At 33.5% G+C, this 23488-nt stretch overlaps 2 protein-coding genes across 2 annotated transcripts; both read left to right on the forward strand.

The window, feature by feature from the left end:
• Positions 1-1138: 1138 nt before the first annotated feature.
• On the forward strand, positions 1139-3735 carry LOC134246546 (neuronal acetylcholine receptor subunit alpha-3-like; the record flags this gene model as incomplete). The annotated part of the gene is made up of 5 exons (XM_062728930.1): positions 1139-1285; positions 1908-1952; positions 2250-2359; positions 2614-3146; positions 3242-3735. Coding segments are annotated over 5 exons (1323 nt in total), but the record flags the coding sequence as incomplete, so codon positions are not given.
• Positions 3736-7226: 3491 nt separating this feature from the next.
• Positions 7227-23463, forward strand: LOC134246567 (uncharacterized). Its single transcript, XM_062728960.1, has 18 exons — positions 7227-7379; positions 10417-10571; positions 10908-10970; positions 11153-11185; positions 11400-11581; positions 11745-11904; positions 12119-12215; positions 16223-16308; positions 16782-16946; positions 17128-17209; positions 18880-19034; positions 19455-19617; positions 19972-20052; positions 20433-20581; positions 20951-21059; positions 21489-21609; positions 21793-21925; positions 23186-23463. The coding sequence occupies exons 2-18, from the start codon at positions 10447-10449 to the stop codon at positions 23310-23312; spliced, it is 2031 nt and encodes a 676-aa protein (XP_062584944.1). The 5' UTR covers positions 7227-7379; positions 10417-10446; the 3' UTR covers positions 23313-23463.
• Positions 23464-23488: the final 25 nt, after the last annotated feature.

Raw genomic sequence — 23488 nt, forward strand, 5'->3', positions numbered from 1 at the left:
TTTCTTGTGAAAAGGCCTTACTTTAAGTACCAACAAATTTGATCTGCATATGAGAAAGCTTAACCTTCGCTATGTTGCCATACGGGGTCATCTGTGTTTCACAAACATATCTTGTTTTAAAAATGTTTTTATTTCGATTAATTTACTAAATGATAGGCCTATTCACCCTATGAAATGAAGAGGTAATGACATCTAGTGTGTTTATTCTCTTAAAATCAACCTATTAGTCTACACACTTATATTAAGGAATAAGCAACGAAATCGATATCTCTATACTGATATTTTTTTTTATTTGCTCCAGACTTTTAATTAACGTACGCCTCATAAATGCATTTTTCATGTAAATACAAACGTATATTTTTTATTTCCCCTAACTCGAAAAAAATTGACGTAATCCTTATATTTTTTATTCATTTACATGTATTTTTTATTCTGACTCTTAATTATTTATATTGTATGAGAAGATATAAAAGGGGAATAAATAACAATCCATTTATGTGAAAAATATTGAAAAATATAAGATTTTTCGTAATCATCACTTTCAACTAACTTAATGAAATATAGAAATCTATGTGGGGAATGTCCCAATTGTGAATCCTTGATTGACTATGAATCGTGACAATACTCCAGCAGATTCGATAGAATTCAAGTCTTTCGTTTTAATATATAATCCTCCGTCTAAATAACACCCGCTCTTCGGACAAAATGTATTGATAGTACTGCTTAAATATTTAACTTACTTTTAGACAAATTTCAAACAAATTGCACTACTTCTTGAACTATATGTGAAACCGCTTGTGAATAATAATAAAAAATATCTATATGTTTCAAGATGGTGGCACTAAAAATTGTTTTCACATTGTTAAATATTGGACTATTCTTCGGTAAGTACAAATTCTTTGGGTTATTGTCTTGAAATTTCAAAAGTCTCGTCAGTGATATTTTGAAGAGTAAATATTACGACAGTTCATGGACTTTAATTACATTGTGCATATATTTTAATTTGATTAATTAGTTTTATTATCAATCATGGCAAGCATTTTTTTTCTGTCCCTTTTTTATGTGCCAGCAAAGGTAAAAAAAAATTCTAAAAATCAACCGTTGGTTTCAATTCACTATTCTTTTTTAATTATAATTATTAGATCTGTGTGTTGCTGCCTTCACGACGACACGGGCTAGCGACATCCACGCTGAAATCTTCAACTCCTCCTATAATTACTTAGTCAGGCCCTCCGATCTCACCAGCGTCAACATGGAGTTCGTCATCTTCGCCGTCAACCAAGTGGTTCGTATTCTTTAAATCAGCATAACAAATTACTATTATTATACTAAAAGAGACATTTTACGAAAAAGCTACACAGGATGAAAATATTGGACATTTGCGATATAAATACATGTAATTGGGCACATAATTCTGGTTAACGATATTCGGTTAATGATATTCGGATATTGTCATGAATTGCAATTATAAAATTATTGACAAATCTTTGAACATGCTACTTTTTTTATATAATTTAATTACAAGAAAATGTTACAAGTTTTAGAAAACATTAGAATACATGATATCAGAGCAGGCTCACGCATTTACATCCAATGTACTTTTATTTCATATTTTGTATTTGGTTATATTTGCATTTTATTGTCATAATAATGTATTAGTAAACATTGATCCCAAGTTCTAAAACATCAATACGCTCTTTTCGTACATGTATAGAAAAAGTGTAAATTAGTAACGATTAAAAAGTCAGTTAAAGGCATTTAAATAATGAAAGTATAACAGTTCCTTTTATGTTTTATAAATATGGATGTTTGAGTTTTAATATAGGATTGTTAAGCTATAAAACACATAAAAATAATGATGACGTTCATGTATTTGTAATAGAGTAATATTCTTTCTTTTACAACAGGATCTGAAAAACCAAGTTATCTCACTGTCTGGTTGGCTCACAGTCGTACGTATAAATACATGTATACCTTAAACATATTTTTTAATCAATAATTTTCATTGATAAATAAAGTGTATACGTACAGTGGCGCCTCGTTATTCCGGAAGCGAATGATTCGGACGCTTCATCTTACGAACGAAATTTGTTTGCAACAATAATTTTTTTTTCAAGTATATCAAATTCGTTTCAGTAATCCGGATGATTCATTAACCCCGACAATTGTTCGGGAACACAAGCGCACGGATTAGCGAGGCCCGATTGTAATGTTTACATTATATCAGAATTTCGTTTTTATCCCCTCAGAAATGGCAGGATGACCGACTTGTTTGGAATCCGTCATCGTATGGAGACATTGATCTGATTTATACCAAGCCGGCCAAAATCTGGAAGCCAGAACTTATCATCGATAATTCGTAAATATATATACATCTGACATCAATATTTTAAACACCTGACCATCAAGATTAATTTTTTTGTAAGAATAAGTCTTAGATCAAAGCTTTATCATACTCACAAGAACAGTTTGTTCCAAGGCAATATTGTAGAAAATAGAGTATTGCATGTATAATTTTACTTTCCGATAGGGAATCAGTAGTTTTAACTAGCTTTATTTCGATCGCTAAAGAAATTGGTTTATTAAGATTTTATGTCATTTCCTTTTTATCAGAGTTAGTGGCATGGATCCCATCGGCCATGACGATCTGCTATTTCGGGTCAAGAACACCGGCGAAATTCGCTGGGATCCCCCTGGCCTATACGACGTCCACTGTGAAATAGACATCACTTACTTCCCTTTTGATTACCAGACCTGCTACATAGAGGTCGCCAGCTGGGTGTACAGCATGGAGAAAGTCAACTTAACAAAGATTCACGACTACGTCCTTACGGAGGATTACCACGTGAATGGCGAGTGGGACCTAGACTCCACTTTTGTCAAGGAATCCTTCCTCACAGAAGAAGGAGAAATGTTTTCTTCTATAAAATTCGCCCTTGTTTTAAAGAGGCGGGCGGGATATTACATGTCACACATTATATTCCCCGTTCTGATTATCTCGCTGCTAACCAATATCACGTTCCTGTTGCCGGCTGACTCTGGGGAGAAGATCTCCTTTATTTTGACAGTCCTTCTGTCCCTGGCTGTGTTACTGACTCTGATTGGAGACAGTATGCCCACTACGTCACTGCATACATCTATTCTGGGTAAGCGAGCAGAACACCACTTTCTGTTTGCGAAAGCGAAAGTACAATATCAAAATAACAAAATACAGTACTTATCAATCTTTTTTTCTTTGCAGCCGTGTATCTATCGTTGGTATTAGCTGTGTCAGGAGTTGTGATTTTGCTAACAGTCCTAAATCTACGACTTTACCTCCGAGTCGACCAGAAAAACATACCGAACTGGCTCAAAAGGTTCACCATTCGGGTCCTAATTCCTTTTTCTTGTCAATGCTCAAAGGTTAAGGATAGTTCAAAGGTCGAGGTCATCAGACAGAATACAAATATGGTTCAAGTTACTGATCTAGACCACGCAGATGTCGTCACGGTGGAGAACGGTCAGAAGAAGAAAAAGACATTGAAACGAATGAGTCAGAAGAAGGCAGAAATTCCGGAACAAGACTTCCCATCCTCGGAAATAGACGATGATTTTCCTTATCTCTGTCGAGATATTTCTGGTTTTCTCGATTGTTTCTTTTTTCATCTCTTTAATGTGATTATTATCGTCCTGACCGGGATTTTCTTGGCCATACTTTTATTTGGTTCAAAGCCACACACTTCACATTAGTTAAAAGCATGTGCACAAATCTGAAGCTGATTTGTTTGTTTACTTTAACTTTGCGGTCTCATCCGAAGGACCGGTAGGAAAACTGGAACAGTTGGATGCGAACCCGCGATGTAAGGATCCTTAATCCATATAACTCTAAAGCAAACACTTATATATAACTACTGTACTACGCAGGCGACTGAACCTGATTTGGAGATAATATATCTTTTTTCGAAATTTTCTTGAAAAGTTCCACGACTTACAGACATTTTATTTCTACGAGCATTTAATTAAGAAGGATACATAATAAACACGTGCTTAATTACCCCTCTTTTTTAAATCTTAAAATTTTGGGTGTGTGTGATTGTCATACATCCTAGCATTTTCATGCATGAACTAATATGAGAATTTAAAGTTCTGAAAAACAGCGTGCTTCGCCCCTGGATGTACAACAAGATGATGACATTGAAGTGCAATAAAGTTTATAAATGTTCGATGAGTCAAGGACATGAGACAACAGGCACACCTCCACCCACACTTTTTTCCAAATATATTTTACAATAGAAAATGTTCATTGAAAGCCCCCCTCCAGTTTTGGTTGCATTACTCTCAAATAAGCTTATTATAAGGGTAATGTATTTTTGCCCCCTCCCCCTTTCAAAAAAAAACGATACTACGTACGTCACTGGACAAGAAGATGAACAAGCAAATCCAAAGAATTGTGGTCCCCCGCTTTCGATGTTTTTGTGGGTGAGATGACATTTTATTTTATTTTTTGACATATTGTGTCAAATATGAACGCCCTATCATATGTCATTTAGAAATTATCAAAAAAGTTAATTTTTTTAAATAATGTCAATTGTGAATGTCAAGGTCAAGGGGTCAGAAATCATAGCATGTTCGGAAATATCTTGTCACAGGTAAGGCACATGTCAAATATGAAATCCCCAATTCTTCTCAATCAAAAGTTATAAGGAACAAGATGTGTTTGTGAAACACTGATGACCCGTATGGCAACATAGCGAAGATTCAACTTTTCTTAAATGCAAATTGAATATTGCTACCCCCAAACAGTGACTTCTCATAAGAAAAACGATTGTGAAATGTGAAATCCCTAGCACCACCTTTTCAAAAGTTATGGCCAAGGAAAAGTGTTTGAAAGGTAGATCAAACTCTAAGGTCAAAGGGTCAAAGTTGTTGGTTTCTTAAGAAAGGTCTTGTCACGTGTATTCCATATTTAAAGTATGAAAGCCCTAGCCCTACCTGTTCAAACGTTATGGCCAAAGTTAAAGTTTTAAAAAAGTAGGTCAAACTCCAAGGTCAATGTCAAAATGTCAAAGTTCATGATAACCAATGAAAGGTCTTGTCACAAGTATTACATATATGTGAAGTATGAAAGCCCGAGCCTCTTCCGTTCAAAGGTTATGGCCAAGTTTAACGTTTTTCATAGGTGCAGAAATCCGGAAGGTCAAGGTCAAAGATGTTGGTAGCAAATGGAAGGTCTTGCCCTAAAGAATACATATATGAAAAATCAAAGTCCTGATATCTATCGTTCAAAAGTTATGGCCAAAGTAAAAGTTTGGAATTTTTGTGAAAAAGTGGGTCAAACTCCAACGTCAAGGTCAAATTTGGTGGTACCCAAAGAAAGGTCTTGTCACAAGGAAAACACATGTCAAATATGAAAGTCATAACTCCACTAAATCAAAAGTTATGGGCAAGGTTAAAATTTTTGTGACGTACAGACAGACTGACGGACGGACAGACAAATGAGATTTAATGTCCCCTCGTTTTTGCGAAAGCGGGGAACAATTATTGAACTTGCTGTGCAAAGTGACAAACCATGAAAACAATTTGAACGTGCATACTATATGTACGGACATCCGAATATACTGTACATATAGTATTTGGCACCTACATGTACATTCCATGCCGAGAACGTGTGTCTATTGCAAGTCTGTATCAGAAAAATTGAATAAGAATAATGAAAAATTAATTAAAATAAAATCTTCCATTTTAATCGTATATACTAAATGTAGAGTTCTAAGAAGGTTGTGTTCCCATTTCGCCTTAACTGTGAAATACAAGTAGGAAAAAGTTAAAAGTACTAAGGCGAAATGGGAATTATAGTATTTATGAATATTCTTATTTTGTAATTTTTAGATTGAATTTAACAGTTAATGGAAATTAATGAATGCAGTGAATGAAATAATATACATGTAATACCAAGTATTTTTTTTAAAAATACTTTATACTAAATATATTAGATCTTCATCACCTTAATTCATCTCAGAACTTACTAAGGCGAAATGGGAATGCTAAATTTCACAGTTAAGGCGAGATGGGAACAAATCCTAAGAAGCACTGACTTTAATCAGATTGAATACTTATGAAACTAAAAAGGAAAATAAAAAAATCTTCAAGTATTTCAGACAATGTGTTTAAAAAAAATTTTCAATGAGGACATTTGGGTGTCGGAGGTTATTATTTAGGTCTAATCAGAAATTGGATGGTTACTAGATGTAAACTGATACATGTAGGTAGCGCTTTGACGAAACATCCATTTGCAAATGAGAGCTTTTGGTTACCTGACAGAAAGCGCATTGCGTAAAAAATTGGGAATTTGTTATGTTGTGACGCATTGCTAAAAAAATTAATTAGCTAAATGATTTCTTTGCTGAAATATATATGTATAATATTGATCAGGTTTGATAAAACCATACCAGTTTCAAAAACCTAATTAAAATAAGATATGCTTTTAATCCGCTCATGTAGACCCAATTCAAATGAAAAAAAAATAAATTGAATTGGATTTTTCATTCATTTTAAGTCAGAGATGTCCTAGAATGAAAAGAATTGTTTTTAAAGACAGGAGAGTAAATGCTGAACTTGCAGAACATAAAATGATATAATTAGCATGCATTAAGGTCAATCTATTCTCGGCTAAGAGAGATAACCCTCACAAGGGATAAAGGCAATTATAACCATAAAAATTCATGTCACAAGTAAAAAGTCAAGTTCTGTTAAATTAAGTTTATGATCTTTGGCTTATCAAGTAACTATGAAAATAGAAATAACTAATGTTTTATTTATTATAAACATTGACCTATAAGATATAATATATCTAAATGTAAAGGGACGAACATATTACCGTCATAAGTTTAAAAAAAAATCTATTTGCTATTTTTTTCCGCAAAACTCTCGTAATATTTGATGAATTATAGGAACCTTTAAAATAAGTTGAATTTATTTCCCATGCCCTTGTCAAGAAAATTTTATCATTCAGTTATTACTAACCATATAAACCTAAATGGGTCCACCTAATTTGACTAACTTCTGCGATTATATCTTTCCTGATTCAGAAAAACTATATATCTAAATCTTTCAGTATGACCTTGTTATCTTTTTTTCTTTCTTCTTTCCCTTGACGGCATCTTCACAAGGTTTGTACAGATGGGTCGCAGAAGTTCGGGCTCAATGTACGAGAAATCGGGTTCAAAATTCAAAACAGGTTTGTTCCAATATGGCGGCATTTTTGAGAGTCTTCGTTTGACTTTACATCTAATGATCCTTATGCGTAGACTTTACTTTGTATTCATTGCACAAACGCTTTAGTTTGTTCTTTAGTGCCATAATTTATTAATTATATGAGGTGATTGTTTGTGGATAAGCAGGTAAGAAAAATTTTAAAAAAAAATCCTTAAACTTCATTTTGCTCTTGAACAGGTCTGTGTTCCCATTTCCAATACAAGTAGGAAAAAGTTAAAAGTACTAACCATAGAACTGTTTTATATATTCTTATTTTGTAATTTTTATATTTAACATAATGGAAATTACATGTACCTATTTATACCTTATCCAGGTAGCTATTTTTACCTACTTTTTAAATATATTTGTCTTTTGTGCTCCTGAAATTTGGGTGAAAATGGGAATGCTAAATTTCACAGTTAAGGCGAGATGGGACCCAAATCCTAAGAAGCACTGACTTTAATCAGATTGAATACTTATGAAACTAAAAAGGAAAAACAAAAATGGATTTCCAAATGGAAACAAATGGAAATCAAATGGAATATTAAATCAGAAATTATGGTTACTTTAAGGTCATGTAAAGAGACGTTTTTGCAAAATCTGTTTTGTATATCTGACAGAAAGCGCATTGCGTAAAAAATTGGGAATTTGTTATGTTGTGACGCATTCAGGCAACCTTGGTATGATTTCTTTGCTGAAATATATATGTATAATATTGATCAGGTTTGATAAAACCAAATAAAATATAAAAATTGAAACAAAACTTTATGTGCAATTCTTTAAAATTTGTTAAAAAAATTAATAGAATTGTGTTTTTGTATTTTAAAAAATGTAAAAAAGACATTTTTGGAATTTAAATGATGTCTTCTAGAACATAAAATGATATTATTAGACAATTAAAAATATAAGCAGAGATAGACATGCTGAATGCTAAAGTTTATAACCATAAAAATTCATGTCACTAAAAAGTGCCATGAAGGCCTTAATATATAGGCTTATCAAATAACTATGAAAATAGAAATAACTAATGTTTTATTTATTATAAACATTGACCTATAAGATATAATATATCTAAATGTAAAGGGCTGTCTAGCATAAGTTTAAAAAAAAATCTATTTGCTATTTTTCAGAAAGTTGTTGTAATATTTGATGAATTATAAGAACCTTTAAGATGTTACAATGATGATTATTACTCTTTATATTTAAGGTGATTGTTGACTAAGATGGCATCTTTTACATTTCACATAATACTTTATTAAAGACTTTTAGTAAAACTTGCATCAGCTGACTGATGGAACGAAGATTTGGCAGGAGAAAAAATCTTCGCGGCTGCAATTTGAACATGTTGAATGGGTTGGTTTTGTTACAGGAAAATTTAGTTTGTTCAAGGTTATGAAGTTTAGTTTAAAATAGTTTTTAAAAAAACATCATTTTTATTAAAAATTCCCAACTTGTCCCAGGTCGTCATGTACCTATTTAAACCTTATCCAGGTAGCTATGTTTACCTACTTTTTGCTTTATTTGTCTTTTGTGCTCCTGAAATTTGGGTGAAAATCAGCGTCGATTTACCCAAATGGAAATCAAATGGACCCAAATGGAAACACAAATGGACCCTAATGGAAATCAAATGGAATATTAAATATGTATTATCGTATTTTAAGGTCAGAAGAGACGTTCCTCAAAATCTGTTTTGTATATCTTCGTAATATATGAAAAATATTCAACATTTTGATAACATTCTGATTTCTAAACCAGTTTCTAAATGTTTTTAAAAAAATCCAAACACTTAAACATTTGAAAATGGAAAAGGACAATATAAGAAAAACTACCCCTGGTATCTTGCAGAAATGCCTGGTAAGGTACCTCAATTTTTTGTGAGTAAACATGTTTAAATAGCAATACTTCAATGACAAACTCCTAGAAAAATTTATCTATTATTAAGGAACGTCTCGTCTGTCCTTAATACTTATTTAAATGATGAAAATAAATGAACTTACAGTTACACATGATTTTTTAAAGATTATTAATCTCTAATAATGTATTTTGAAACATGAATTTTTTATAGTATTCTATATACCGGCAAAATTATTTGGGGGTAGGGGTGGGTGGGGGGTGGCATGTCCCCCCCCTCCCCCATCTGTTCCTATGGCCATAAAAATATCAAATACTTTAGTTTTGTATTCAAGTATGTTCAATCGTTATTACAAATAGAATTAAATCGCATTTTTAAAAATACACTTGAAGAAAATAATGATATTAAAATACTCTCTTTTTGTTTCAATTTCATTATTTTCTATATTTTAAATAAGTAAAATCTTGAGAATACGATATAATATATATATTTTATATTCTATTTGGCTCCATTTGATTTCCATGTGGGTCCATTTGAGTTTCCATTTTGGTCCATTTGGGTCCATTTGGGTAAATCGACGCACCCGTGAAAATATGGTTCGCGGTTTATAAAGCGTAAACTGCCCCAAGTTATGTTATGGTTTTATATGTCTCTGATAAGATTGAACCTCTCACTTGATTTTTCGTCAATATTTTGTTCACTTTTATGATGAACAATGTACCATATTTTCACGGGTGCGTCGATTTACCCAAATGGACCCAAATGGAACCCAAATGGAAACTCAAATGGTTTTATATGTCTCTGATCTTATTAATTAATTTCAAATCAACACGCAAGAGCACCATTGCATGCAGTGTTAAAAAAAAAAACTTTTTCAGCTTTATAAATTTTAGCAATCCCTGAGGTCAATGCTGGAGTTGGTAAAAAGACTTCCATAGTACATTGTTAAATGCAAGAGTCTGGTCATCTTAAAATCATCTGCATTAAATAAATATTAATAATGCTAAAATTATTTCTCTTAGTTTGTGTTAGAATGAACAATGCTTATGCCTAAGCAGAGAAAAAGTCAGAGCTTAGATTTCGTGTTGCTGTCACAAAGTTACTCTGATTCTTGTGAATGTCGTTTCCTCTTTGAAACATCTCTAATTTCTATTGTCAAAATTTTAACTAATTACAGTTGGAAAAAAACCTCAATAATGATCGTATAAAAAATAAACGGTGGCAAAAATTTCCCTGTATACAGTATCATCAAATAAGCCTTTTTGTGAATTTTAATAATTAGCTGACGCTTCATGTATTAATTTTAGTATATTTCTTTTCAATGTATGCAGTGAGGCATTGGAATCTAGAAGAAATACACCATGTCAGTCAAACAAGAAGATGATATTGCCAAACGACTTCATACTTGGACTGTCCAGGAGATGCTGTTCAGCCCCCAAGGAGTCCATGCCAACACCCCCATTCCTACAGCTGAAAACTTCAAAGAGTAAGTCACTCTTTTTAGCTAATCTGTGAAAATATATGGTCTACCTTGTATCTAATGGTAACAGTAACTAAAAACATCTTTAAACTGGTATTCTGTTAAGTTTGTTATGTGCCTTAAATTTGTTTCTGGCAATAATAAATTTGATTTCTGAAAAAGAGTGGGTTCAGCTGTTGATATTACCTAATATTTACAGAGTTGGTATTATAAAATAAAACGACAGTAGCTCTGATTTGAAAATGTTGAACTCAATCTGTATAAAATTGATAAAATGTAGTGTTTTAAGATGAGTACAGAGAAATGACTGGTAAAACTAACATGGTTCTGATTTCTGTTTAGGATTTGTAAAGGGCCACAGAAAGACATCTGGAAGTTTATAATAGAAAATGTTCACTCTGCACAGTAAGTTTATCAGCTGCCTTAATGAAATGCATTATACTGAATAGAAAATTAACCACTTAATATATATCAAGTTATCTTACCAATGATTATTTTATTCCTTGCTATCATGAAGGAAAATAAAAAGGATATGATACATTGTAATGCACATTATGTCTCAATAATATTTTTTTTTTATTTTATAGGACTGTAAGAAAAGTGAAAGGCAATATTGCATTGTATCCTTTTCTATCTTGGAAATCAGTATTATCATACAACATGAAAATATAAGTTGTATTTAAAAAAAATTGTATGATACATGTATCTGAAACACTGCATTTAGAACTATAAACTTGACTGCAGACAAAACATGCCATTTATCTTTTTATAAATGGTATGATTAAATAATGCAAAAGACAGAACTCTCAGATATAATACTTAACAAATGAAAAGAAAGGGGGCAAAACCAAAACAATACAAAGTCAAGTACAAGTCTGAGGAAAAACTGGATGAGCCAAGACAAAGTCTCCTAGATAGGAGAGTTCAATTTACAGGGGAGATCACTGCAGCTCTGAAAGACATCTCTCACTTGGAGAATGACCTCTGTAGAATGGAGCAGGAAATTCTGGACACTGGTCAGTATATGTAAATTTATGTAATCCTGGACAAGAGGCAGTATTTGTAAATCATTTTCTAATCAGATGTTTAATTTTTTATATTGCCTCTCAATGACAAAGTCAGCCTTTTGGAATTAATATGTATGGGGAAAAAATGAATTTTAATCTTTTATTTGAACAGATAAGGATTGTCAAATGAAAACAGACTTGGTTTCAAACACCAGGAGGAAGTGTGCCCTACTGAAGACTTACTCATCACAGTGTGATAGGATGGCCAGGGAGTTCGAGGAATACACAAATCAAATGACAAAAAAGATGACTGTTATCACTAAAAGAGCCAAGTACGTAAATTGAAATTTTCCTATTTTTGGTTAAATTTTTCTTGTTCATAATTACTTGAAACTGTGATTTTAAAGTTTAAAAAAAGAGAAAAACTATTCTCCCTTGTTGTTTCATTTTACAATACTTAATAAATGAGCTGCTAAGAAAGGTAAATGAAAATTCTTCAGTTGTGTAGGTTTGGCATGTAAGATAAACTTGATCTTTGTATGTCAGGAAAACCACAGAAGATGAGGAATACTATTCCCGTAAGAAGAGCTCTACTGACGATGATCAGAGTGGACTGTCCTCAGGTCTGGAGAGTAAATGTAGTGTGAGTATGAGGAACTAAGGATTAAACAGTTCCATGTAAATTCATCCGTACAGTCTTTTCAATAAACGATGAACATTCTTCAATACCAGTAGTTTTTGGCTCACTGAGACATATTTAGAGCTTAATATATATCATCATCCTTAGCATTACAAAGTATTCTGTGCATTTTTAGCTCACCTCAACGAAGTTTGGGGAGCTTATGTAATACCCTCGGCGTCGGTGTCGGCGTCGGTCTCGGCGTCGGCGTCCCAGGTTAAGGTTAAGTTTTTTGGAGCAGTTTTCTTTTTAAGTACTTCTATGTCCTATATTGATTAGACATGCATGGAAGATGGTTATAGTGTGTTTCATTGTACCAGTCAAAGTTTCAGATGCTGCAATTTCTGCAAAGGAATGACCAGGTTAATGTTTTTGGAGCAGGTTAACATTTTTGGTGCAGTTTTTGGTGTAGGTTTCATTTCCAAGTAACTATAATCCCCATGTTGACCAAACTTGCATGGATGATACATCTAAGGATGGATACTACCGGGCTTGCTTCGGATGCTGAATCTGACCTACATTTTCCGGTTGAGTGAACAGGTTTAAGTTTTTGGTGCAGGTTTCATTTCCAAGTAACTATAAGCCCTACGTTGACCAAACTTGTATGGATGATACATCTAAGGATGCATACTACCGGGCTTGCTTCAGATGCTGAATCTGACCTACATTTTCCGGTTGAGTGAACAGGTTTAAGTTTTTGGTGCAGGTCTCATTTCCAAGTAACTATAAGCCCTACGTTGACCAAACTTGCATGGATGATACATCTAAGGATGGATACTACCGGGCTTGCTTCGGATGCTGAATCTGACCTACATTTTCCGGTAGAGTGAACAGGTTAAAGTTTTTGGTGCAGGTCTCATTTCCAAGTAACTATAAGCCCTATGTTGACCAAACTTGCATGGATGATACATCTAAGGATGCATACTACCGGGCTTGCTTCGGATGCTGAATCTGACCTACATTTTCCGGTTGAGTGAACAGGTTAAAGTTTTTGGTGTAGGTTTCATTTCCAAGTAACTATGAAACCTATGTTGACCAAATTTGCATGGATGATACATCTAAGGATGCATACTACCGGGCTTGCTTCGGATGCTGAATCTGACCTACATTTTGCGGTTGAGTGAACAGGTTAAAGTTTTTGGTGTAGGTTTCATTTCCAAGTAACTTTTAGCCCTATGTTGACCAAACTTGCATGGATGATACATCTAAGGATGTGCACTACCGGGCTTGCTTCGGATGCTGAATCTGACCTACATTTTGCGGTTGAGTGAACAGGTTAAAGTGTTCATCAAGAGATGAAAATTCTCAAATTTGCTTCAGATGCTGGATTTTGATTACATTTTCATGAAGAAGAACTAGTTTAAATTGTTTATGTAGGTCTATTTCAAAGTATCAGGTCAAAATTGCTTAAATATTTTCATTTTTGGAATGTACACTTTTTGTCGATTAATTGTGTGACTTTGCCTTACTTAAAGACAACATTCGTTGAGGTGAGCTCTGTGATCTCTGATTACCTATGTTTAGCTCTTCTGAGCCAAAGGCTCAAAGAGATAATGCTATGGCCATTTGTGCGGTGTGCGGTGTGCGTTAACTTTTTAGAATATGGGCCATAACTCAAGAACCCCTTGGCCAATTATTGTCAAATTTGCCACAGAGTATCCTTGGCCCAAGGGCTACCATTTATACTAAAATTAGGGGTTGGACCTTAAAACAAGGGGAGATAATCACGAAAATAAAACCAAAAGTACTGGTTGCTAAAAAATCTTTTTCTCCAGAACCACCAGGCAGATTTTCACCAAACTTACATACAAGGGTCGAGATATGTTGAAGATTAAAAATTGTTCAAGGCATGACCCTGGGGCAAAGGGCGTGGTCTCAAGGTCACTTCAAAGTTGACCAAAATTTACACTTATTAAAAACGTTGATATTTTGCTTACTATTAAGACTAGGATCATCAAATCTTGTAAGTTGATGCATCTCAGGACTTGACATCATGTTAATACAAAAGTAGGTCATGGTGACCTACTTTTTAAATTTTACGGGCTTTTGTTTTCAAATTGATTTGGAGGCATATTTTGAACACTTTAAGGCGTATGATCATAAAACTTTGTCAGTTGGTGCATCTTGGGTCCACAAACAACATCAACTTAAAAGTAGGTCATCGTGACCTACTTTTTGAATTTTATGGCTAATCTTTTCTAAAACATTTAATCCCATTATTTCAGACACGGAGAGGTTTAGAATCACCAAATCTTGTGAGTTGATGCATCTAGAGGCCTTAAAACATATTTACCAAAAAGTAGGTCACTGTGACCTACTTTTTTAACTTTGCAAGCATTTGTTTTCAAATTGTTTTAAAAGGCATATTTCGAATACTATTAGACCTATGATCATAAAATTTTGTCAGTTGATGCATCTTTGGTCATCAGAAAATGTCGACCAAAAAGTAGGTCACTATGACCTACTTCAGACATTTTATTGCTAGATTTAAGTATCTCGGGTACCAATTGGATTAGAATCATTAAAATTTGTCAGTTGATGCATCTTGGGTTTTCGGAGACTAACGACCAAAAAGTAGGTCACAGTGACCTACTTTTGACATTTTATGGCTATATTTTAGTATCTCAGGTACTTATTGGCTTAGAATCATCAAACTTTGTTATGCGATGCATCTTGGGTTTTCGGGGCATGTCGACCAAAAAGTAGGTCACAGTGACCTATTTTTGACATTTTATGGCTAGTTTTATGTATCTCAGGTACTAATTGGTTTAGAATCATCAAATTTTGTCATTTGATGAATCTTAGGTTTTAGTAGCATGTTGACCAAAAAGTAGGTCACTGTGACCTACTTTCGACATTTTATGGCTAGATTTAAGTATCCCGGGTACCAATTGGATTAGAATCATTAAAATTTGTCAGTTGATGCATCTTGGGTTTTTGGAGACTAACGACCAAAAAGTAGGTCACAGTGACCTACTTTTGACATTTTATGGCTATATTTTAGTATCTCAGGTACTTGTTGGCTTAGAATCAACAAACTTTGCCATTCGATGCATCTTGGGTTTTCGGGTTTTCGGAGAATGTCGACCAAAAAGTAGGTCAAAAAGTAGGTCACAGTGACCTACTTTTGTCATTTTATGGCTATATTGAGGTATTTCGGGTACTTATTGGTTTAAAATCATCAAACTTTGTTATTGATGCATCTTGGGTTCTCGGAGAATGATGATCAAAATATAGGTCACTGTGACCTACTTATGACATTAATTTATGGCTATATTTAAGTATTCTAGGGTACTTATTGGCTTAGAATTGTCAAACTTTGTCAGTTTATGCACCTTGGGTTTTCGAAGAATGTTGACCAATAAGTAGGTCACTGTGACCCACTTTTGAATATTTCAAGTACTTATTGGCTTAGAATCATCAATCTTTGTCAATTAATGCATCTTGTGTCCTCAGAAAATTTCAATCAAAAAGTAGGTCACCATGACCTACTTATAGTATTTTATAGTTAAATTTAAATATCTTCAGCCCTTACTAGCTAAGAATCATCAAACTTTGTCAGTTGATGCATCTTGGGTCTTAGTATAGATTGTATAATTTATCAGAAGAGCGATTCAAGGCCCTTGGGCCTCTTGTTTATTTTCCAAGAATCTATGAGCCCTACATGACTTAACTTTTATATGAAATGTAAATAGGAATGCACACTTTCAGAATTGCTGCAGATGCTGCATCTGACCTATATTTTCTTGACAATCTGCCAAGCAGCAGACCTGAGCTCAAGTGACCAGACTTTAAATGCCCTTTGAGTTGCATATACCTGTAAATCACATTTACAATCACTGCTTAATAAGATGCTGTATTGATGTACAATAAATTGTTCATGGAAAGTAATTAATGGAGAACTTATTAGTATTGGACAGGTAAACAAAACCCATAAAGATTAACATGTATTGACAAATTAACTTTCTTAGAGAGATGTAAGAAAGACATGTGAATATATTGGGAAATTCCTTCTTGGTGCCTTGCAGGGAGAATTTGGTACAGATAAAAATGTTTTGTAAGTATCAACATATATATTATTTGAATTTTTTTATCAAATATAATGGCTTAAAAATCTTTTTAAAAATAAGTCAGTTTGTCACGCATCCATTTTTGCTTGTGATATTTGTTGCCATTTTTGAAATTTCACTACTATTTACTTCATACAAAATATTTGTATGTATCTTAAGTTTTATTCTTGGGAAATATTATATTTCTTGTGTTTTAATTTACAAAAGTTCAAAAATGTCACAACTAGTGACCAACCTCTTAAGGTTAAAATTCAGTTGAATTTCACAAATGATTCTAAACCAGTAAAAAAAATTCATTTACTCATGCATTAAATGTTCATGATGTGCATTTTTTTTTTTTACAAAAGTTTAGAACTCATGTTATAGCACTGAAGTCAAAGGGTGTTATACATGCATGTATATGACCTATACCACTAACCAGTAGAAATGAAGACCTAATATCTAAAATATTTTTTTCCAGTCATCAGAAGAAGCAGTTACTGTGGAAGTATATGGAGGAAACATTTTCTGACCACTCTGTGCAGCAGATTTATAATGCCTTAGTTACCAATACCCAGAATGCAGCATTCAACATGAGAGACCAGGCTTCAAAAGTTGACATTAGAAAAGATGCTGAAAAACTAAGGTAGATTTTGATGGTTTATTGTAATCAAAAAAAAATCTAACAAAGTACGTTGTTATTTGGGAAACAAGTACTTACAGATTGATACAATGTACCAATGTATAAATCAGATTGAAAAATGTTAAAAAAGAATATCAACTACCACTTCACCATGTTCCTTAATTAAGTGAGTTTGATGTTTCAGATTTAAGTATGAGAATTCTGGGGAGCTGACAGACCTTTCTAAATCTCCCTCATTGCTACAGAGTGTTCATCAGCTGCTGGAGGTAAAGTGTCACGGGTCTCAATATTCTGTATCGTAAATCGGTCCTTCATGAATCTAAGTAAACTTTTAAGTTCTAATGAGTGAAAAGTATACTGTGGCAAAAGAGAATAGTATACAGTTGTTTGGCCAGTTCCGAATAAGAAACCGATTCGGCTGAACTATAAATATACTAGACATTATTTCAAAATTTAAGTGTTTTGTCAAGGTAGTTCGAAGACTTGTGGAATCAAATATTGTTTCATAAAAAATTATCCTGCCTTTAAAAAAATTTATTTCTCAAGTTACCATAGGTGTCATTTTTACCAGTTACGAATAAGCCGACGAGTTCCGGATAGCCCAGAGATTCTTATTCAATTCAACCCTAAATTAAAAAATATACGTCCCGGATGTTATCCATTGGCATGCCTAAGAAAAGTTAAATTAATTTCTTACCAATATATCATTTATATTTCCAAAGGTTGAAGAGAAACTAGAGGTACTATGGGCACTGAGCTCATTTTAATGATACCCCACACCTTCTTTATGATTATTTAAGACAAATTCCATGTTTTGCTCTGGGAGACCCGAAATTAGTGTCAGACCAAAAAGCAAAATTAAAGTTCATGTCACAATGAAATCAAGAATCTGTGAAAGTATCATGAAATATTATTCAGTGGTATAGGAGAAATTGAGGATTAGAGATGGATAAACCTTTCAATTACAAAGAGTGGCTATATCTATGTTTTTACTCAGGGAGCCAAAATTATGTGCCTGATCCAAAAATAAAATAGTTTTTCTTTGGCACTGTTAAACAAAGATTCATTACAAACTCATTAAATTCTGTGAAGCTATATTAAACTTCATTCAGTGGTAGAAGAGGGGTTGCGGATAAGAAATGGATATCTTAGAGCATATCAGACGGACGGACGTACAGCTAGACGCACGGAAAGACATAAAGATGGGTGGATGGACAAACATTCCTTTACTATATATACCCCATTCTTCCTGTTTTACAAGCGGGGATATAATAAATCAGGCTAACAATAAAGAAAACAACGAAGAGTGAATTTATAAAAGTGTTTAAAATGGGTATTCGGAACTGGTAAAATAAGAAGACGAAAATATTTCGATATCTACCAGTGTTCTAAATATTTATTATTGACAAGTTTTTAGTATATGTAAGAGTACATATCAAACTTAATTTTGATACCTGGAACGTAGTTTTATGTGCAAAATTTATAAATCTACAGAGGTTTTTCTTCAGACTTGCGCGTCGCGGTGATTCACGTTTGTTGCGTTGTAAAAGTATGTCGACTGTTTCGAGTACCATTACGAAACCAAACCGAGGGTAAAAAAATCAAAACTTCGCATAATTTAAACACTAATAAATAAGCCTTCTTACCATAGAAACAATTTATTTTTACACCGTTGAATTTATTAATTATCAGTCCTTACATTACTAATTATTCGGAACTGGCCAAAGTCCGGAACTGGCCAAACGACTGTACATGTGTACAGACTGTAAACAGAAAAGTATGTTTTACAGATGTCAGTTGGGTGTTTCATGAACAATGAAGTCAAATTCAGAATACCAAATAAAGTATAAAGTAATGAAATGTTATTGAAATGAAGTTTAGTCTCACTTGTTTCATTGAATTAATTACCTACAAATGCTTTTTGTTTTTTTCACAGGAAAACCGAATGAATCAAGTAAAAAGATTCATAGAAACAGAGAAATATTTAAACAGTGCATGGAGAAATAATCAACAGCTAGAGGAATTAAACACAAAGATAGACAGTCATCTGAAGAAAATGTTCCGAAATTCCGGAGATCTTAATCTTGCAAGGTTTGTTCACCATAAGGTGCCAGAACACGCACAGTAGGCACTGTTTAGTACTTTTTGTTTCAAGGTAACTTAGACAATTGCTTAAAGATCTTTTTGATTAGTTTGAGAAATGAAAACATATTCAATTTTGTGGTTGACATACTTTGGCTCCCTTTACCTTGATTCCACTACTTGAAGTATACACTGATACATGATTTTAAAAAAATACATATGGAAGCTTTGAAGCAAATATGCTAATTTTTGATAACACTTGTCGGCTGATAAAGAAGATTGCACAATTTTTTGAATGCATTTGTTTATTAATTACACCATGATCTATAATTATGTACATAAGTAACACCAAATTGTGTGATCTCTTATGAAAGAGTTTTTAAAATATTGATTAAAAAACTGAAATGTTCTTTAATTATCTATTGACAGGAGTTTGATAGATTTAGAGGTGGACCTAGCAGCAAACCGAGCCAAACTTCAATGTTTATCACAAGAGGCGACGCTATTACGTGAAAATATTGCAGATGCATTGAGGGAGAAGGAAATTCTTTTTGTGAAATATCATAAAATACAAGATTTTAAAGAAATAGCGGTAAGAAAACGGATTCAGATAATGGATTTAATTTCACAAATACTCTGCAGTTTGTGTCCATCCAGAGACATAGCTGCTTGAGTGTTTGGATATGTAATTCTCAGGGTTGTCCCTATGACCTAGGGGCCGGGGAATTTCCCCGCCTATAATGATGTAATTCCCCTGTTATTTTGGTATTCCTCCTAAACTCCCAATAAAAGGAGAACCCAAGACCCCCTTCTACTTTTTAAACACCCCCTTCTTTTCAAATTCCTGAAACAACCCTGAATCCTGTATCCAGATTAGAGAGTCAAAACAGAATTATATATAGATGAAGAAGTTGCAGTAATGTTGAAATTAATCTTTTTGTTACAGAACAAGAAGCAAGAATTGATCCAAGTCATTGTCAGACAAAACATGAATGCAAAATCACGCCTAGAATCTCAAAGGGACGAGGTAGGATAGTCTAGTGCAAATACTTGTGCATCATCTTTTACCATAAATAAAGTAAGAAAATCCTTAGGATATGATTTAAGCTCATCTGAGCCTTAGGTTTTTGATTAAATTCCCTGTGATCTAAGGTTTGGGCCAAAGATTTTTTTCATATGATTATCATTATTATTTTTTGCAAAAGGACTTAGTCATGAAACTTTTCTTAAATTTGGTTGAGGTCAATAAAGTGAATTCATTGTTAGCTCTTGGCCATATACATGTACTTAAATAGCACAAAACTTGATATTTTAGATTTTTGTTGAAGAATATACAAAAATGAGCATTTATCAATGTTAACTACAGAATATATAAAAATGAGTATGAATCAAATTTTTTAAATTAAGATATTGAAGTACATAGAGAAGTCATCAGAGAGTCATCCTATGGAGACAAAGCTTCTGAGAGATGACCTTCATGGATTTGTAAATAAAGAGGTGGAGAAGTTCTCTACCCTGGATGTCCCTCAGCTGTTGTTCTGTGATTCCTCCGACAGGTCAGTCAGAACTAGGATTGGTCATTTTTATTGCCTTCCAGGCCTTCATATAATTTTATTTTAAAATTTTTAGTTTCAAACTTTTTTTTGTGTCGGTAACCTCAAGAAACTTGATATAACACCAATTCAAGTGTAAAAACTAGATGACAAAATGGATATAAATTTATACTTTTGATCATTCTTATTTCAAAATTTAAATTATTTTTCTTGCATTGTAATGTTAATCTTACAATCAGTCAGTCATTTTAGCTAGTATGCATTGTTTACTCTTTAATTCAAGTCAGAAAATTTTTTAAAATTATATTATATTTTCCTTGGTTCTGAAAACTGAACTGATTATGAATTTATGATAATGATTGTTCTCTACAGGGCATTAAAAATAGCAGTCAGTGACATGTCCATCTACCAGACCAGTCCACACACAGCCAGGGAATCCATCCATCACATTCTCCAACATCTGGGATTCAGGCGTTATCAGGTTAAATCAACATTTACCATGAATTGTCTTTTACTTGCGTGAGATCAACGCTCTTATGACATTATTCTTGGTCTCTGTGCAGAAGTGTTTCAATATTTGTTGACAAATTCAGTCTCGCTCATGACTCTTACAGTAAAACAATATATATAGCCTGATACTAGTATATGACCAGGGATGATATGACCTTAAAGCAAGGTTTATTGAACAAACTAAAGGTCTGGATTAGAAGTTTGCAATATCTTTTAGTTTTTATAATATAGAAGAATTATATAATGGTAACACTTGCCGCATTTGACATAAGAAACTTGAAAATAATGCCAAATGGCTCATGGACATCAAATATTTCAAAAATACTTGATCTGAAACATAAGACTTATTTTGAATTTTCCAAAGCTGTTTTAAAAATGTACTTTCCCTTTAACTGTCTAGGCCCCTGAACTGTTGATGTGGAAGTGCATTGAACTTAAAAGGAAGATAAATCAGCTAGAACTACAGTCCTCCCCACTGAATGTGAAAGGACAGGATGGGGACAAAGTTAAGCAGATTGCAGGTAACAGTCCTTATAAAGTCTTACAGATATAAAGGACAACTAATAAAATAACTGATATTGATGCAAAAAATATTGTGGTAATCACATAACATAGATGGAAGCTCAATTGATTTTATATATATGTAGTTGGGAGCGTAACTTGCATTATACTGAAAAATGGTTTGTTTTTTTAAAATGTTTCAGATCTTTGTGAGAGAGTGAGGGAGCAGGATAAGGCGTTATTAGAGAGAAGTTTACCTGTACTACAACAGAGACTTCACCGTACGGGGGCAGCCCTCACAGACTGTCACACTGTGTCAGAAAGACTGCAGGAATGGTAGGTCTATGTCAGGAGTGTGTGTGTACAGGGAAATATATGTATGTAACACTGTGTAAGATACCCTGCAGGAATGGAAGGGTGATTCTTGCAGTGATGATTCTTTTCCGACATTTGCCAGAATTCTGCTATTTTGAACCCAAAACGCCAATATAAATGAGTATTTTCCAATATTTTTGATACTTTCTAATTTTGCATCAATCTGTGTCCGTTTCTGTCTACATAAGTATATTCAATTGTCTAGTCCATGTTTTGTTCTAGTCTGCGTCATCCAGATTTTTGGTATCTCCAGGAAATGTAATCACAAACGTATGCATGATTCAGACTTTGTAACAATGGTTTATCAGGATGTAACAGTTGTTAAACGGACTGTTAAACTTCAATATTTGTCACTTACTTAAACCTATTTAGGACTCCCTAAAGCCCTTATACCAGCACCCCCTCGACTGCCTAAAATATTTCCGATATTTTGGACAATTCATAGAATCATCACTGTTCTTGTCAGGAATATGTATGTACATGGAAAATGACAGGATAGAAAATATTAAAGAATCATAAAGTACAGTTAAAGTGGTTATATTGAAGGGATGAAACAGGGGCTGACAAATAGATTTTTAAGGCACTAGTCCAAGGGCAAGTACATGGTCAAAATTGACTTGCCCTACCTGAATTTTTGCTTGCCCTACCATAAACTAATTCTATATTTATAGATATTTTGAAAAGGAGGAAGACAAATGCTGAGCAAGCCCCCATGCCAAGCTTTAAATTTATGGCCTACAAATAAATTCTATTTTTGATAAATCACTTGCCCGCGGGCAAGTGGTTGATAAAATTCCACTTGCCCACACCTAAAATTCACTAGCCCCGGGCGTCGGGCAATGGGATTTGTCATCCCCTGGATGAAAGTTTGATTTTGGTATATATTTAAAAAAATGGCAAGTGGAAACTCTGACGATCTGCTATTATTTCATAGTGCTCTTTAACAGTGATATGAAAGTTGACGAGTGGAAACTTTGACGATTATTAGAAATTCATCAATTTTGTCAACGTTTCCTCATCGTCAAAATTTCCACTTTTACAGTATTTAACACAAGTTGATAGAGAGAAATTATTTAAAAAATTACAATATCGTAGATTTGACTACTGCTTCTTTTTTATTTAAAAATGAAACATGACAAAATGTGAAATTGTTCTTTTTAGCTTGCCTGGATAATTTAGTAATATTTAGGGAATTCATTTCTTCCAACTTATTTAATTAAGGTGGGACCAGCCAGCTCAGTACACAGTGCCCTGGGTAAAGGTGGACCAGAATACACTACAGCAATGGCAAAACAGGTGGACCGTTCTCTCTACCAAGTACAGGCAACTGATGCTGCAGAAAGCTTAGCAAGGGGTGAACAAAATGTAGTGTAAAAACGTCCATAGTGATTTCACTTGGTGACTAAAATGACTGATTTACATGTCTTCATATACAAAAAGTTTTCATGTCATTTGTTGTTTTTCTGAAAATTAAGAATTAAAAAACTGATTTCACTCAATTTTGTTTATGTGGTTAACAAAATA

Source organism: Saccostrea cucullata, unplaced genomic scaffold, assembly GCF_032062105.1.
Source record: "Saccostrea cucullata isolate Sc308-1 unplaced genomic scaffold, CSIRO_AGI_Scuc_v1 ctg29, whole genome shotgun sequence".
In the NCBI taxonomy this organism is placed as follows: domain Eukaryota; kingdom Metazoa; phylum Mollusca; class Bivalvia; order Ostreida; family Ostreidae; genus Saccostrea; species Saccostrea cuccullata.